Source organism: Pimephales promelas, chromosome 10 (assembly GCF_988280905.1).
Source record: "Pimephales promelas chromosome 10, fPimPro1.hap1.1, whole genome shotgun sequence".
NCBI classification, from domain to species: Eukaryota; Metazoa; Chordata; class Actinopteri; order Cypriniformes; family Leuciscidae; genus Pimephales; species Pimephales promelas.
The window spans coordinates 33,103,392-33,119,632 of record NC_142778.1 but is presented as its reverse complement, the minus strand read 5'-3'; the positions used below and the strand labels follow the sequence as shown (position 1 = coordinate 33,119,632).

General features: G+C 35.4%; 2 protein-coding genes across 7 annotated transcripts in view; one reads left to right on the top strand and one right to left on the bottom strand.

Annotated features, from left to right (window-relative positions):
• Positions 1-149: 149 nt before the first annotated feature.
• tsnaxip1 (translin-associated factor X interacting protein 1) lies at positions 150-9,641 on the bottom strand. 2 transcript variants are annotated; one of them, XM_089116498.1, is made up of 17 exons: positions 9,508-9,641; positions 7,774-7,834; positions 7,367-7,461; positions 7,085-7,190; positions 6,197-6,290; positions 5,585-5,781; positions 4,509-4,644; positions 3,933-4,102; positions 2,986-3,057; positions 2,768-2,870; positions 2,544-2,659; positions 1,901-2,029; positions 1,648-1,806; positions 1,365-1,474; positions 1,163-1,286; positions 792-898; positions 150-684 (listed from the first exon to the last, which is right to left on the bottom strand). In XM_089116498.1, the coding sequence occupies exons 1-17, from the start codon at positions 9,549-9,551 to the stop codon at positions 489-491; spliced, it is 2,019 nt and encodes a 672-aa protein (XP_088972624.1). In that variant the 5' UTR covers positions 9,552-9,641; the 3' UTR covers positions 150-488. The 2 variants fall into 2 exon arrangements, with proteins under 2 accessions (XP_088972624.1, XP_039540157.2); XM_039684223.2 differs by lacking the exon at positions 9,508-9,641 and adding an exon at positions 8,075-8,222.
• ranbp10 (RAN binding protein 10) overlaps positions 8,320-16,241 on the top strand; it is a 31,969-nt gene continuing 24,047 nt past the window's right edge. Inside the window, exons 1-2 of one of the 5 annotated variants that reach the window (XM_039684226.2) lie at positions 8,346-9,777; positions 10,203-11,556. In XM_039684226.2, the coding sequence (XP_039540160.2) occupies positions 11,358-11,556 (199 nt within the window). In that variant the 5' untranslated portion in view covers positions 8,346-9,777; positions 10,203-11,357. Of the gene's footprint in view, positions 9,778-10,202; positions 11,557-16,241 lie in introns of those variants that run through there. The other 4 variants (XM_039684230.2, XM_039684233.2, XM_039684232.2 and 1 more) reach the window with 4 other exon arrangements.

Sequence of the window (16,241 nt, the reverse complement as noted above, 5' to 3'; positions counted from 1 at the left end):
TGAACAGTTCTGTTTATTTTTCGATTAGTTTAACTGATAAATTGGTCTCACAAACGCAGTGCTTCTCTGCATTTACCATGGGTTGAAAAGTAAATTTTTAAAGTTACACTAAAGTGTTAACAATCATAAGAATACATTTGACATACAAATAAACATAAATGTACAATTTATTGACAAATAACATGCAGACAATACAAACACAGCTTTCTTGATTTTTTTTCTAGGTAAAATGTCAATATAACAAGCATGACGTTTCTTTTGTTTTTAATAGAAAGCAAAAAAGAAGCCAGAAACATATTACTGATATAATTTTTTATCTAATTATTTAATATTGTGTCATTCCTGATATGCAATTTTCTAATTCCATAACAATATGCAAACTATTAACACATCTGTATGTCTATGCCCTGGTGCTGTGCTTGGTTTATATATGTAGTGTCGGTGTGCTATAAAAAGAAAAATTGGAAATGTGTTTGACATAACTATGGTCATCGCGCTGGCCCTGCCCTTTTTACATCCGCCACAGAGAGACGCTGTAGCACAACCTCCGTGTTCAAAGCTTGAGCTTGTAATTCACACTCCTTTGTCTTAAAAGCTAAACTGAGATACCAGTCCAGAGTTTCAGAATCCAGTGAAGGATCGATAGTTTTGAAGGCAGTCCCGAGATGCTCTGCGTCCACTTCCCTACATTGATGACATACAAAACAGGACACAACTATGACAATGCAGGCTTTACTCCGATTTATCTTATAATGCATTTAATTGTAAACAGTGGATGGATGATTTCTCACCCTTTGCCTTCAAGTTGCACTCTCAGCTCACTGATGTACTGGAGTCTCTCAGCGGTAGCTTGTTTTTTAACTAGACTCAGGAATTCTTTATGTCTTCCATCTGTGTCCTGGAGTGGAAACAACATGCACACAAAACATGATGTTGTTCTAACATTAATATATACAGAACCATTCAAAAGTTTGGGCACAGTACTTTTTTTTTAATGAAAATAAATAATACATTTATTTAGCGACTGCACTCAATTGATCAAAACAAATGACTTGAGCAGAACATTTTTGAACATATAATGCAACCTTGGTGTGCATACTCAAAGTTTTGAATGATAGTGTACATATTTTCTTGTTCTTAGCCAAAGAAAATCCAAACTGACCTCTGTATAAAGTGTCTGATAAGAAATGCGCACTCCATTACTCCTTAGCTCTGTCTGAGCCGTCATCAGCAGCTCATCTATGTCCTGATCTGACTTCAGGGGGAAAGCCTGCTTCAATGCCTCACTGATAATCAGCACATATTATAATAATCACATGACAATCATATATATTTCTACTGAAGACATACGAGTTGTCACTCACCTAAATTCTAATACAGTTAGTGATCCGCACTGTGTTATGTCACTTTGAATAAAAACCTTGAGCAAATGAGACAGCAGCTGTGTCTGTCCATGGTAGATACTCTCATCAACCTGCCACAAAATGACACTCAATTATTCTACATAAAATCTCAGTTAGTATATAATTACCCCAATACAAATTTGGATTGTTTTGGAGGCCCTTATTAAATACAGCAGCTGAAAAAACTGCTTTCAATGGACTTTTTCAATATGGCAAATGGTTGTAACTTAGATTAAGCACAAACCTTCCCAGTCAAGATGTCACTGAAAAGGCAGATGAAATCATCTTTAAGATTGTTTTGGATGCTTTCCATCAAGCTGTAAGCCCACTCTGCGGACATATCCTTATACTGTTCCACAAGATAGCTGTGAAGAAACACCTGCAGATCTCTGGAGTGATCAATCTTCATTGAGGAAAAATGGGTGGAGAAATACAGTTATAAATCCTCAACTATTCGATGTTTAAACAAATCAAGACAGGATATTAGTATGCCATACCTTTTCATTCTCTGTAGTTTTGTTCCTCCAGATATCTTTTATAACTTTGATAACATCTGTTTTGTTGAGCTTAAGATTCTTAATTTTCCCCTCATATTGTAGATAAATGGGGACGTCACTGGTTGTGCCCTGTCAAAACAATTTTAATATCCAGTTAGGTCCACAACAAGCATATTGTAAATCAGAGTATTCACGCTTAGCATTAATTCTACAAATGAAGAGTTCAGATGCAAGAGTTCAGATGAAATTTTCTTTTAGAATAATCATTTTTATCATGCTTGTACATTTAAGTTCAGTAATTTCACTTAAATGACAATTAATAGGTAATCTTCATTGCCATTTAAGTAAAAAAATTATCATTATAGAAGAAAATTTCAAATGGCACTTAGAGGCTTTTGCATCTGAACTCTTCAAATATATATATATATATATATATATATATATAGATAGATAGATAGATAGATAGATAGATAGATAGATAGATAGATAGATAGATAGATAGATAGATAGATAGATAGATAGATAGATAGATAGATAGATAGATAGATAGATAGATAGATAGATAGATAGATAGATAGATAGATAGATAGATAGATAGATAGATAGATAGATAGATAGATAGATGGATGTTAGGAACACTTACAAGGCCAGTAAAGAACTCATTCTGTCCATTCACCTCCTGCAGCAAGATCTCCAGCTTCTTTTGGCTGGACTGACCTTCAAAAAGCTCTCTACATCGTTCAATTCCTCCGAGTGTGTCTATAAAATGCATTAGATAATCAATATCTAAAACAAATGCTCAACATATGTGCTATATAAAGAAGAGAAACTTGGTGAAATCCTTATGGAAAATTCAGAGACTGATACCTGAACATTTTTCCCAGTTTGGTCTGGGAGTTGTTACATTGTGTTTGTTATCAGAGCCATGTTGCAGCACTGACTGATTAGAGTGTAACACAGCAGGTGCTGACTGTAGATTAGAAGAATGTTAAGTAATCAGATACGTTTATGATTACATATTTATCATTATAGACCTCTTTGAATCCTTCCGGCTCCTTCTGAAGACCGTTTTGCTGTGTAACTACCTGGCGATGAACCTCAAGCAGTGTGTCATATTCAGACTTCATCTTGTCAAAGTCTGTTTGCAAGGTTTCCAGCTGAAACAAGGAAAAAAATCACATTAAATATTATTGTAAAATTATTATTATCACTCTACCTCTGGAATTGATGTTTAATAAGATGTTTAAAGGAGTAGTTTCACTTTTCAAAATGAACAAATCTTTTTCCGAGTCAATTCGTTCATTTCGTTCAATGAACCAAATGACTCGGAAAAAGATTTGTTAATTTTGATGAATGAGTTCGAACAGGAGAGTCACAAACGTGCGTCAAAGAACAGAGCAAGGCGAGCATTTGAGCTTATAAAACTTAAACTTTGTTATTTATTTATTAAATGACTGATTGTTTCACTTGATAAGACCCTTATGCATCATCTGGAATCGTTTAAAGGCATTTGAACAGTTTGCAGTTTGTACTGAAAGTGTCTTTTGGACCTTGAACCGTTTGGTTACCAGTAAAGTGCATTGTATGGAGAAAAATGCAGGAATGTTTTCATCAAAAACCTTGATTTCTTTTCGACTGAAGAAAGAATGACATGGACATCTTGGATGACATCACAAACTACTCCTTTAAGTTGATTTTGGATGTAACAAGTTTGGAGTTGCTCACGAAAGGTGCATTTATTTGATCAAAATACAATATAAAAAGTAATATGGTAAAAATATTATCACAACTGTTTTCAATTTTAATATATTTTTAAATGTAATTTATTACTTTGATGGCAAAGCTGAATTGTTCAATGTCTTCAATGTCACATGATCCTTCAGAAATAAGAAATTTCTTATTCATACTGGTTAAAAATTTTGTTAAAATCGTGATACACCTTTTCAGGATTCTTTGATGAACAGAAAGTTAAAGAAACGGCATTTATTTAACAGAAAAATACTTTATAAAAAAATAAAATAATTCTCCATACCTTTGTTAGAGTCTCTTCATGCATACGTTTCAGGTTATCCCAGTCGCGTCGAGGGACCACATCGCTGTATTCTGCTTCCAGGCGGTTGAGCTCCACCTGAGCTTTGGTAAGATCCTCTCTACACACCTGCAAAGCCATTTTCACCACCATAGGATCCTCCGATTCCGCCTCTGAGAGGAACAAGCAGAGTCAAACCTCCTCCTTCAATCTCTATCCACTCCTTCCAAAAACAAGATATTCCAATAAAACACACATTTTCTTACCATAGAAGCTACTCTGGTTCTGGTAGACTGGTACAAGCTCTATTCTGCTCTTATCATGACTACTGCAACTCACTCCTGCCAATCAAACCTCTGCAGAAATCTCCAGCCCAGCTAGCATTCAATTCATCATCTTAAATTAATCTGACATCACAACTGCTATGCTTCCTCCACTTGCTCCTTATTCTCTTAAATTCACACACTCACTTCTAGCAGAAATTGTTTTTTTTCCATGTAGATTTATTTTTTTTCAGACTGCACTACTGATCATCATCATCATCATCATCATCATCACCATTACTAGTGTGATTACAACCTTCATTATTAGCATCACGCTCAATATCTTGAGGAGAGCGCATTGTGCTGATTGTGGTAATGAGCAGCCTTCGTGCATCACGTTCATCCCTGTATTGCTGATACTGGGAGGCCAGATCCTCTTTTAGATGATCAACCTGTGGAAGAGGTAAGATGCACATGAGTTTGTTTCATCATCAACAATTTGCTTTGTGGAAGCAGCAGTGCAGCAGTGCAGCAGTGCAGCAAGTAAAACCTTAAACTAACTTAAGTTAAAAATGACTTAGTGTTAAAAGCTAAATAGAAAATCTATAAAAATCAGAATCTGAAAGAGCTTTATTGCCAAGTGTGCTTGCACACACAAGGAATTTGTTTTGGTGCTGAGGCATCCAGTGCACAAATACAAATACAACAGGAAACATAATACAAATGATAATAAAAAAAATTTAAATATAAAAAATATGAGAATAAAAGTATCACAGTTGGGTTTAGTCAGGATAAGCATTTACAGATTTACAGATTATGAGCATATTTACAGTGTTTTAAATATTATAAATATTTTATAATATTTAATATGTAGACGTTGATATGCAACATTTAAAAAGAAAAAGAATAAAACGAAATAAACTAATATAAATTTCAAAGCAGGTTTTTAACCTAGTTCAAATTGCAAAAAATAACACTGGCTTGTTTTTTCCCCTCATCTCCCAAATTTGTATATGAATGACCTAAACCACTTGAAATGTAAATCACTGACCCACCGTTTGGCCCTGACAAGCATCTGCTGTAAACATCCAAAAGATTTCAATTCATTTCAAACCGTGTTCAAATGTTAATAAGATGCACATAATATGCTAAGAGAAACCACAACATAATATGATTAGTTTGCTAATAGACCATGGGATGATATAATTAATTAAAATAAAATAAGCTTTCCTCCTTCCTAGTAGCCTATTGAAAGTTCATGCTAGTTATTATATTATTTAACCAAGCAGAATACAAAGATTCAGAGTGAGCTATAAAGCTTGTCTGAATAATCCAATGTTGATTTCTACAAAATGCCAGAAATAATAAATTGTAAAAACATTCCAGCTCCACCTGAATCTGCAGAGCACTCTGTTGTCTTCTCATACTCTTCACGACGTCCTGCAGTCGCTGACGGTCTTGCTTCAGATTTCGGATCTCATCTCTTTCCTGCACTTTCAGATCCAGAATCCTCTTCTCACACTGTTCCGACACAAGCACTAGCTTTGCCCGAAGTGGTAGCAGATCCCTAATCTGTTCACGGAGATGCGCTGTGAGTGAGAGACATTAACAAGTTCATCTCAACTAATTTCTTCCTCATCAATAAAAACTGCTCGGTTGTTGCAACACAAATTTGTGTCAAATATGGACAAACCCAAATGTTGGGTTAAAAATGTAATTAAAAAATTGACAGATTTTAAATGACATTTTTCACCCAACATTTGGGTTTGTCCATATTTGACCCAAATTAGGGTTAAAACAACCCAGCATTGTTTAGAGTGCATTAGCATTTCATTTTATGTTACCATATATTTATCAATTAGATTTCCTCTATTTTACATTGGCATCAGATTAAAGTACTGAGAGTGATCGTCTACGTCTTTTTGTTTAATACAATACTAGAAATAGCGTTATCCTGCTTGCACAAAGATTTCCTCCCACAAATAATAAAAAGAGTGCACATACCTAATGTGATGTCATACTCATTTTTGATGGCAGACAAAATAGGCTTATAGGTTTTAAATTCTTCAATTAAATATCCAAAGACCTCCTGATAAACCTTTATAATGCAGAGGGAAAAGCAGAAGAAAAAAAAACTGTTTATATATACTATACTACATAAACATAGAAACACACATACGTATGTATATATATGTATTCAGAAAATATATGCATTAAACAGAGGTGATGGTTAAGACTTAAATTCTAAGCTCTAAGCATTCTAAATGCTGTGTTTGAGTTTTTCATCAAGTTATTCATCAAAGAAAAGAATTATCACGATTTTCACAAAAAATGTAAGCAGCACAGCTGTTTTCAACATTAATAGTAAGCCAATAATAATTTTTTTTGAGCACCAAATTAGAAATGATAAAGTATATATATATATGAAGAGTTCAGATGCAAAAGCCTCTAAATGCCATTTGAAATTTTCTTCTTTAATGATGATTTTTATCAAACTTTTATATTTAAGTTCAGTAATTTCATTTAAATAACAATTAATAGGTAATTACCATTGCCATTTAAGTGAAATCACTGAACTTAAATATACAAGTTTGATAAAAATCATCATTAAAGAATAAAATTTCAAATGGCACTTAGAGGCTTTTGCATCTGAACTCTTCATAATAAATCAGCAAATTAGAATGATTTCTGAAGGATCATGTGACACTGAAGACTGGAGTAATGATGCTGATTTTTAAATATTTCACAATATTACTGTTGTTGTCAAACAAATGCAGCTTTTGTTAGAATAAGTCTTTTTTCCTCAAAAACATCAAAATCTTACCAACCCCAAACGTTTAAACCATAATGTGTGCTAAAGCACAAGAGACTAATGCAAAGTGGGATATAAACCTGCAGTCGGAGCTCTTGGACTTTGGGGCTGTGTGTGTCTAAAGCTTCTAATTCTCTCTTGAGATGACCCTCCAGTTGCTCTAAGAAACGAGGCTTGGCAAGAGATCTGCAGCACATTATGTATGACATTAGGAACAAGACATTGGCATTCAGAATAGACATGGAAAAGTCAGATAAGATGACTAAGTTTCAAAACAATTGTATAAAACTTTTTTATTTAAAACTATAAAGATTTACAACTACATTACTAAAAATGAACACTGGCTATGTGTTGTACTATACCCATGAAGTATTTTTTCTTTAGGCTTTTGGACAATTTGATTGGTAGCTTCAGCAGGCGAGGATGAAAGGTCACTGGAGGTTTCCCCTCCTTTGGTCTGAGGGAAAATGAGAGTGATCCAGCATTATTGGGCATGTGATGGTGGTGTCAAAACAATACAAAGTAAATGTCTATTTTTAGCATTAATAAACCAAATAAGCCAAATATATGTTACTAAATCCAAGTCACACTTTATATACTGTAAACCGTTAACAGTATAGATCCATATGTAAGTCAGCTAGCTATCAGTGCATGACTGGAATACTATCAAATATTGTTTTTTGTGATTAAAATATTGCTGTCAAATCGATTAATCGCATCTAACATTAAACTAATAAAACTAAAACTAACCACCAGGTTGATTACTTACTTTTATAAACGTTGTCCTAGGCATCCTGCCAGTATTGTGCCTATGTGATCCTCTGCTATTGCTGTCATCATTACATGGAAAGTGAGACATAACATAGATTACAAGACAGACAGCTTCAACTAGTCGATTATGTCAAGCAGTGACAGGAGATGTTTAAACAAATATTGAGATATTACATTAAACATATGATTAAAAGAATGATTTAAAATAATAAAAAAATTTGATTAAAATAGAAAATAACGTGGGGAAATGGTAATCATTAACATATTGTAGGGAATTGTATAGATTTTAATGAACTTACAAAAACACGTGCAGATTTATACACAGACACACACTCAAAAAGGAACACAAAACGCAAGGCTCGCAAAGGACGGAAAAATGCACACAACATGGAGAATTGTGCCCACACCAGAAGCCTCCCCATGCAGCGGAACCTGAAGTCGCATGGTTATGTGTCGCAAGTTAATGTCACAAGGTTAGTTCATTGGAAAGAACAGATTGCTCAAGGATGGAAAAAACCCAGAGTGTAGAAGGAACAATGTAACCCAGTTCAGTATAAATATGACTGCTCTTTCGCTGCTAGTTGTTGCATCCTTGATCGAGATCTTTGCGTGCATCCCTGAAGGTAATTACTCTTCAGTCCAGTTTACTGGAAAGGTTTTTGATTTAACTGCTCTGCTGTAAACTTTTAACTTGATACGCTCTGAACGAGACCAAGTTACTTTTTCATCTATTGCTTGAACTGTGTACTAGGTATTTGATTCTTGTAATTTTTTTTTATTATTAATGCAATGTTAATAAACAGAAGACAAGACATACAAGCAGTAAACAAACTATCAAAACAAGGAGACATTATGATATCAAATACATTAAGAGAGGAGATATGAAAAGAAATAACATTATTTTACATTAGTCTTAAAGAAAAAAAGAGAAGGAGAGAGATGAGGGCATACAAGAAAAAATAAAACATTAAGGAAGAATATTAAACATGGTACAAATTCTAGATGTTTTCATTGCTTTCTTATTGAGAGATGTTGAAATTGTATTTAAATACATCTTCAATTCTTCTTTGAAAAAGCTATACAAGACTGCCCTGTTAAGTTTGGATACACTGAAGTATCATAATCTGTAACCTTTTATTATTTTGCTACAAATACTAATTATTGTGTAACCAGTATTTTGATCGTTTGTATAAATACATTTTCATTTTAAAAAAGACGGAAGTGTTTTATTTTTTACTTCAGTGTACATGAAACAGTTCTATAAGTAGTCAGAGCATTAGAATCATTCTTGCGAGATCAAGAAGTCACCAGGACCCCACGGAATCTTCTCCTAGGAGGGTGAGTATGAATTGAATTGATGGTTCTTGGGAATAAGTTATTGTTTCACATGAGTGTAGGGATACACCTAGATTTACTGGTATAGGTTAAATGGGCTATGAAGGATAGTTATTCAGAAATTCTGACCTGACAGCAAAAGGCCACCTGGCCACTTCGATACCAGGGGCTCTTCGGGAGTTGAGGTAATACCAGATCTCACCACAATATACAACTTATTTGAAACGTATAGATGTATTTTAAACAAATATATTGATGTGAAAACATGTTATTGGTCATTTAAGTTACTGATTTAATAGCTTTTTTCCATTTAACTACGGACTTGTTTGTTTTGTAGGCAACTCTAGTTCAGTGAACTAAGCAACTTTAACGATTCTAAAATCTCCTTATATCTTGCCTTTCAGAGTGTAACGGTGGCAGCTGTAGTTCTTTTAGTGACATTTGGACGAATAAATAGCTTTATATTATTCCACAGCAGATTCATCAGCGTACATCCAACTGAAACTTCAACGGCATGGCATTTGTTGTTGTTTGACAGGTGGTTGCCATGATACCGCAGGACCCTTGAAAAGACCTTCCATGAATAGCTGTTCAACGGCATGCCTTTATGAAAACCAACTCGCCTTGTCGTCTAAAACATCATATGGGTTGCATTAAATTCACGTGTGTATGTTCAAATAAATCACGTTTTTTGTTTAATATTTTAAACGTTAGATTGCTCTGTTATGATTTAACAATTGTCTTTTTCCCTCTTGGCAGTTAACGCTAGGGCTACTGAATTGCACCACTGAGTGTCTTGTTTTTCTAAAACAAGCGTCTCTTTTTTACTCAACTTGTTGAACAAAATGTCTTGATCATTGACCGTAGGGTTAGAAGTGACCTTGCTTTTGAATATACGAACGTGCTTTTAACTGTAAACATGTCATAAACTTAGTAATTTCAATGAAAAAACAACAACATTATTCTTTAAATCATAATTATGATAATTCTTTAAAACTAAAAACGAATGTAATGCATATGTTTGAGCCATGATGAACAAAGTTTAAACGCGTTTCAGTTATTAAATAATATATCAATGTGTTTTTATGTCAGGCGATACAGCCAAATATGGATATAGTTGTACCACCTGACAGGGAAAATGTACCAACCCTACCCAGACTTGAAATGAGCAATGTTTACCAGTATTTGAGAGATCTACAAACCTTTTCACTCTGCCACAAGGATCAGTTGGACTCCTTTGGATGATGCATTATAATATTTATTATCATTAGCTTGTCAATTCATAATAAAATAGTTTGCAGTTGTGCCACTCTGACATTTGAGAATATACAAATTGTTGGACAAAAGTTGTTCAATTATCTCAACATCTTTAAAACTACTGATATTTATAAAACGTGTTTATATGGATTAAAACCTAAAATGATGCCATATTTAGTTTTTAACTTTGTATTATTAGGACACCATTTTAAATAGTTATTTTTGTTAATTTGTTCACCACCTTGAAGTTTTGGGGGTAACTTTAAGATAGGAAAACACACACTAATATGTATTATTTACATGTACTAAAAAGGAATTCAAACTAAATTGGTTTTAAAGAGTAACGTGATATATGTCATTAATTTGTCAAATTATTTTAAAAGACAATAAAGTACTTGGACAAAAAATATGCACGCCATGTTATGGACCCTAACACAGAAAACAATCAGTACACTTAAAATAAGTCAAGTCAAAAAGGTAAAACTACTGCTTCACAGACCAAGAGTTTGGGACAAGGATTACATGAAGTCTGTTACATAAATAGCTGAAAGTGAGAGAATGATATGCCCGAGTCTAGTAGTGGGATGAATTTATCACCACACATTTTAATAAATGACAAACCACCGAGTCACTGATTCGAGATTGTTTCATTTCGAAATTGTTTACTTTCATACAAATCAAGTAGCCACATACATAAAAACTACAAATCCTAGCCTGCGTTTTACAGCCCCAGTTGAATTAGGTATGGGTCATGTAGTTGACGGCACTTCCCTCATGTCAGCCGCGTGCACTGCGCAGGCTTTGTGTTCGACTACAGTACCCACACGTCACTGTCGAGAGCGAGCGAGCGAGCCGCTGTTATCCGGGGAAATCTCTCTCTCCCCGCTGCTGTGTGTGTGTGTTTCTCCTTAGTCTAGCGCTGTCTCCTTTTTAGCGGATTGGCACAACAGGGTAGGATTACTAGAAGGAATACAAAAACATAAGCAAAAAATGGCAGAGCTTGGAGTGGGGAGCCTGCTAACAGGAGATCCTGCTTTTAATTATCAAGAGCATGAGCTAAGCGAGCGTTTGAAGCGACTGTACCCGGCCGTGAATGAGGAAGAGAACCCCTTACCCCGATCTTGGAGCCCCAAGGATAAGTACAGCTACATCGGGCTCTCACAGAATAATCTGCGGGTGCATTACAAAGGTATACAGATGTGACACATGCTCAACTGTCAACCCATAGGCCTTGACAATCCCGTCTGCACTCGAGTGTGTATGCAATCTCCCCGATCTAGTTTGAGCTGTGTTTTTCCGTCCCCTTCTGCTTTGTTGCATAGTAGGAAAGAGGAATGTCCAAATGGGTTGACATTTAGCAAACCGTCATGTCAGAATTCGGCTAGCGAGAGTAGCTTGGGGCATAAGCACGACTGGAGGGTCTAGCTTTTTGGACACCTAAGTTACCTTTTACCTATTGCCATGTCAACAACATCAAGTGTTATTGGTTTGCCAAGCTTATGGTTTAAACTCCCTTTCGGTGAATTAGTCGATGCTGGGGCTAGCTAGCCACGGCAGGGCAATATAAGGGCAGCTAAGCAGCTACACTATTGCAATGAATTGCAAATGATTGTTTAGTTTACTCCGCATTGCATAATTGCATTTGTTATCCGCTGTCGGGTGATTTATATAAGGACGCGCGGCGCGTTCACAACGCAACAAACAGCTGAAAATGTTTTTTTATTTATCTTGTTGTTGCTGTGCTCATGATATATTTGACGCATTTGCATTGACGAACAATATCGAATTCGAATCGTTCGAATTCGCTTTTATAATGAATTCGAATTCCACAACACTAGCTGTTTAAACTGTTGTGGCTTTTCGAATGACCCAGTCGCCTCAGGGGGGACTGTGAATTTACCCAGTGCAGATGTACTTTTTTGTTTACATGTTTCTAGTAAATGGTTAATAAAGCAGTCTAATTTGAGAACTATCAGTCTATTTAGAGCGTAATGTATAAGCTTTCAATGGTTTTGGCAAGCTTATTTTAAAATATTCTTTCAGGCCAAGTTATATCTATTTTTTTTTATAGAACCTATCATTTGATTACTGCTGAATAATCATTAGACATACATTAAACTAGTCATCATTCCAGTAGTGACTATTGTCTATTCAGTTAGTCCCTAAAACTTATTATTTATTAGTTCTCCTTTGCCTTTAGTCACTCCCAAGTACCTTGTGTTGTTGCTGTTAACAAATTGCACATTTTTTCCATTGAATTCTATGGGAATCTGTAGTTTACATATCAGCATGCCCTATTCATTTCAAACTGGAGTTGTGTCAAGTCACCTTCATTTATATAGCACTTTTAACAATCAAAGCACCTTTACATTGATAATCCCGCTCATTCGCACAACAACGCCTTTTAGTCATCAAAGGTGTTTCCTCGACGAGGCAGTGCCTCCTCAGAAAAATTGGAAGAGAAAATAACCCATAATACAAAAATAAAACAATGCAACAAATATCATAAAATGTGACATTACGAAGTTGATAAATCACGTTTTTCTAAAGTAACAGTGTTCAACAGTGAAACCAGAAAGCAAAGTTACAGCGGGAGGCTGAGCCCTTTGACTTTTAACAGACCCCCCAAAGCATATACAGTAGGTTTAGTGAGGGGTAATTGAGATTGAACGGGGAAAAGTCTCATGAGAAGAGGTTATGCCTCCATCACGATATTATCATAGAGAGTAAAAGTAATGGACACAGCGACCCCATTGATTTCAACGGAGAAGACTGAAGTATGATGCCTAAGTGACTGCGCAAACTGAGCGTGACGACAGTCTAACAGTTGAAAATCTTCAAGTAGCTGTGCCAAGACAAATCTGAATCACCTAATTCGTCAAAAACATTGGAATATTTTGTCCCGTTGCTTTTATGGAGTCTATTTATGGGCTTCTCCCTTGACTTTATGCCGCTATGTCCCCCCAATTGCCTCATAGACAGTAAAAGATTGCCTGCGAGCTATACGGTAATGTCTCTATTGTGTGACAGTAAGTCCCGTGGTTATGACACAATCTTTATCCTATCTTTTACAAAAATGGCTTCTACTAGGCCGTAACGTAAGATACAAAGTAATGGAATTTTATACATTGTCGTGTTTCTTTAAAAATAAGTAATGGGCAAATTAAGTCTTTGGACTTAAAAAAAACAAAAGTTATTCGCAGTCAAAGTGACGCCAAAATGAATGGGAGTCAATGGGATGCTAACAGCAGGTGAAGTTCTGCTACAATGGCGGCTCCCGCGAGGCTTCAACTTCCGCCTGGATTACCCACTTGGATATTATTGGTCATGGTTGGATATGATTGGCTCGTGCGATAAATACTGCCTCTTGTTTTCGTGCGCGTTCACATATCGATCTAAACGAACAAAATGATGGCGTTAATGGGAAGACTAATTAAAAAGCAAGTAAATAAATCGGCCACTTAGATTTCACCACTTTAAGTCAATCAAACTTGAAATGGCCTGAAAACATGATTAATTTTTTTTTTTTAGTGAGCAATCAGCTTGGTGAAATTACATCATGTCTGTGACAGTGTTTACCAACCTTAATGACTGATTAAAGTAAGTTGACTATTAAAAAGAACAGTGGAAAATAGTGTTATGCGGTTAGTTATTGTTTTAGATTAAACTTAAAAATTGGTTTTAATAAAAAGAACAGTTATTATATCGTATAGTTAATGAATAGAAAATCGAATTTATTTTTCCTTTGTTTTTTCAATTAGGAAAATGTTTCAACATTAAGATTAACTGGGACATGAATTCATATTTGGTTTATTTAAAAAAAGCGTCAGGAGTATGTGCTGTAATTGTTGCTGGTGTAATTTACTAGTAACAATTTGTTATGTACTACTACTATTATTACTTATTCTTTAGTTAGTTTAGTTGTAACAATATAGTTGCTCGTCCTAATGCTTATTGAATAGACACATGCATTTACTAAACACAAGTGTGCATTACAAATACTTTTGCTTGTGTAAACTTGCTAGTATGTTTTTTTTTCACAAAGTAGCTACCTTGACTTGTAATATAAATTGACATTTAAAAATCTAAGTGATGTCTTAATAACAATGAGCTCTTTTGTTGTAGCATCTATGTGAATTATTAGGCTTGTAAAAAGGCTGTATTGTGTTGTCAGTTGTCTGACAGATTACTGAAATGTTACCAATACCAACATGTACCCTGGTTATTTTTAGTTTAGGCACAAATGCGGTTATAATGCACCTAATTCTGATTATAATGTTGTGTGTATGTGGGCCTGTTGTCTAATACTTATACCACTGAAGGTCACTTGCCTTTTGTTTAGTCTATAGCTGTTGTTAAACACACAGTATGTTTGTTAATGCCCAGGCCCAGTAGGAAGTTTATCCTTGAAGTTTAGTTCACCCCCTTTGACCCGACAATGAACAACACTGCATTATTTTGGTAATGTACACTGCTTTGTGTCTGTGGAAAATTGTACCTCATTGGCCACTATCCTCTTTCAGGCTATGGGTATGTTTACCACTTCATATGGCGGCTGATGTTTGCCAGGTACTTGTTTTTTAGGAGTCATGTGATATTGATACACTGATATTGATACACTTTTGTGCTTTTTTTGTTCTGTCAGCCTGACTGTTTGGTCCGTTTATCCTCAAAACAGGATTGCTGTGATTAGATTAGGATAAAACAAATATCTTGTTACTATAATCTATTTTTTAAAAGAGCCATTATATACATCTTTAAATATATATTTAAACCAGCTCCACTTAATAGATCATTTAACCTGCAGTCTATTAACCTTCAGCGCTATTTTAGCCAGTGTACCAGATTCTGTTTCTGTAGAGTGAATTTTTTGTTCTCAAGTGAAGACAATAGATATGTGCTGTCAAATATTTTAATGAAAAATGATATCAAATTATGTGGCTCTTCATCTTTATTTAGGATGCATGACACAAAAAAAATCACTCTGTGCATGATGAAACAAGTGGAAAAGACATGAGAGGCACATTCTCTGTCTTTGTTCGCAATGTGGACCTCATTTTCCACATTGTCACACTGACAAGGACATGAGTCCCCATGCAGATTTTGCAGTGCACTGCTTTTACACCACCTCCTGTGAAAAGATTAAGGCAAGATGAATAGATAGAAATATATCTTAAGCCTAGATTGTTTCCGTGTGGTTCGGTGGACTGCTATCTATTTCCTGTGTCCATGCTGTTGGACTCTGTTTCCTTTAAGCTCATTGTAATGTTTGCCTATAGAGGGGTTTTGCCTGTCTGAGGAGCCAATCATGCATGTTTAGTCGGTGCGGTGACATCATCAGATTGTGTTCGTTTCCCCCTAGTGTCTCTGTGAAGCTGTGAAACCCTGTTTGCTAACACTAGCACAACACTCCCGATCTTCTCTCCCTGTGTCTTTGTTCACTCAAACTGCAGTGATGTTATTATGGATGCCAGCTGTAGCCTTGTACAGCTCCCACATTTCCCTTAGATGTTTTGTCAGAGAGACCCAATAAAAAAAGGAGCTTTACCAGATAGCAGTGTAATTCTGTGAGGCTGATAGATTTTTTTTTTTTAAAGCTGCAGTCCGCAACTTTTCCTCTTTGTCGCCATCTCTGTTCGAAATCTGCAATTGCAGTTATTCGCGGAATTATCATTCGCGGATGAACACAGTGTTTTGAGGCGAGTGCTGCCGTCAATCACCGCGCTGTGTGGATAGATACTGTCATACAGAATCACAGATTCACTTTTTGAAAGTTTGACCAACGTAAGAATTTTCATCGGAACAAGTAACATCCACTTTTGTTCTGATTAACTAGGGGGGGAAAAGCATTCGACATGATAAGCTTCGTTAGAT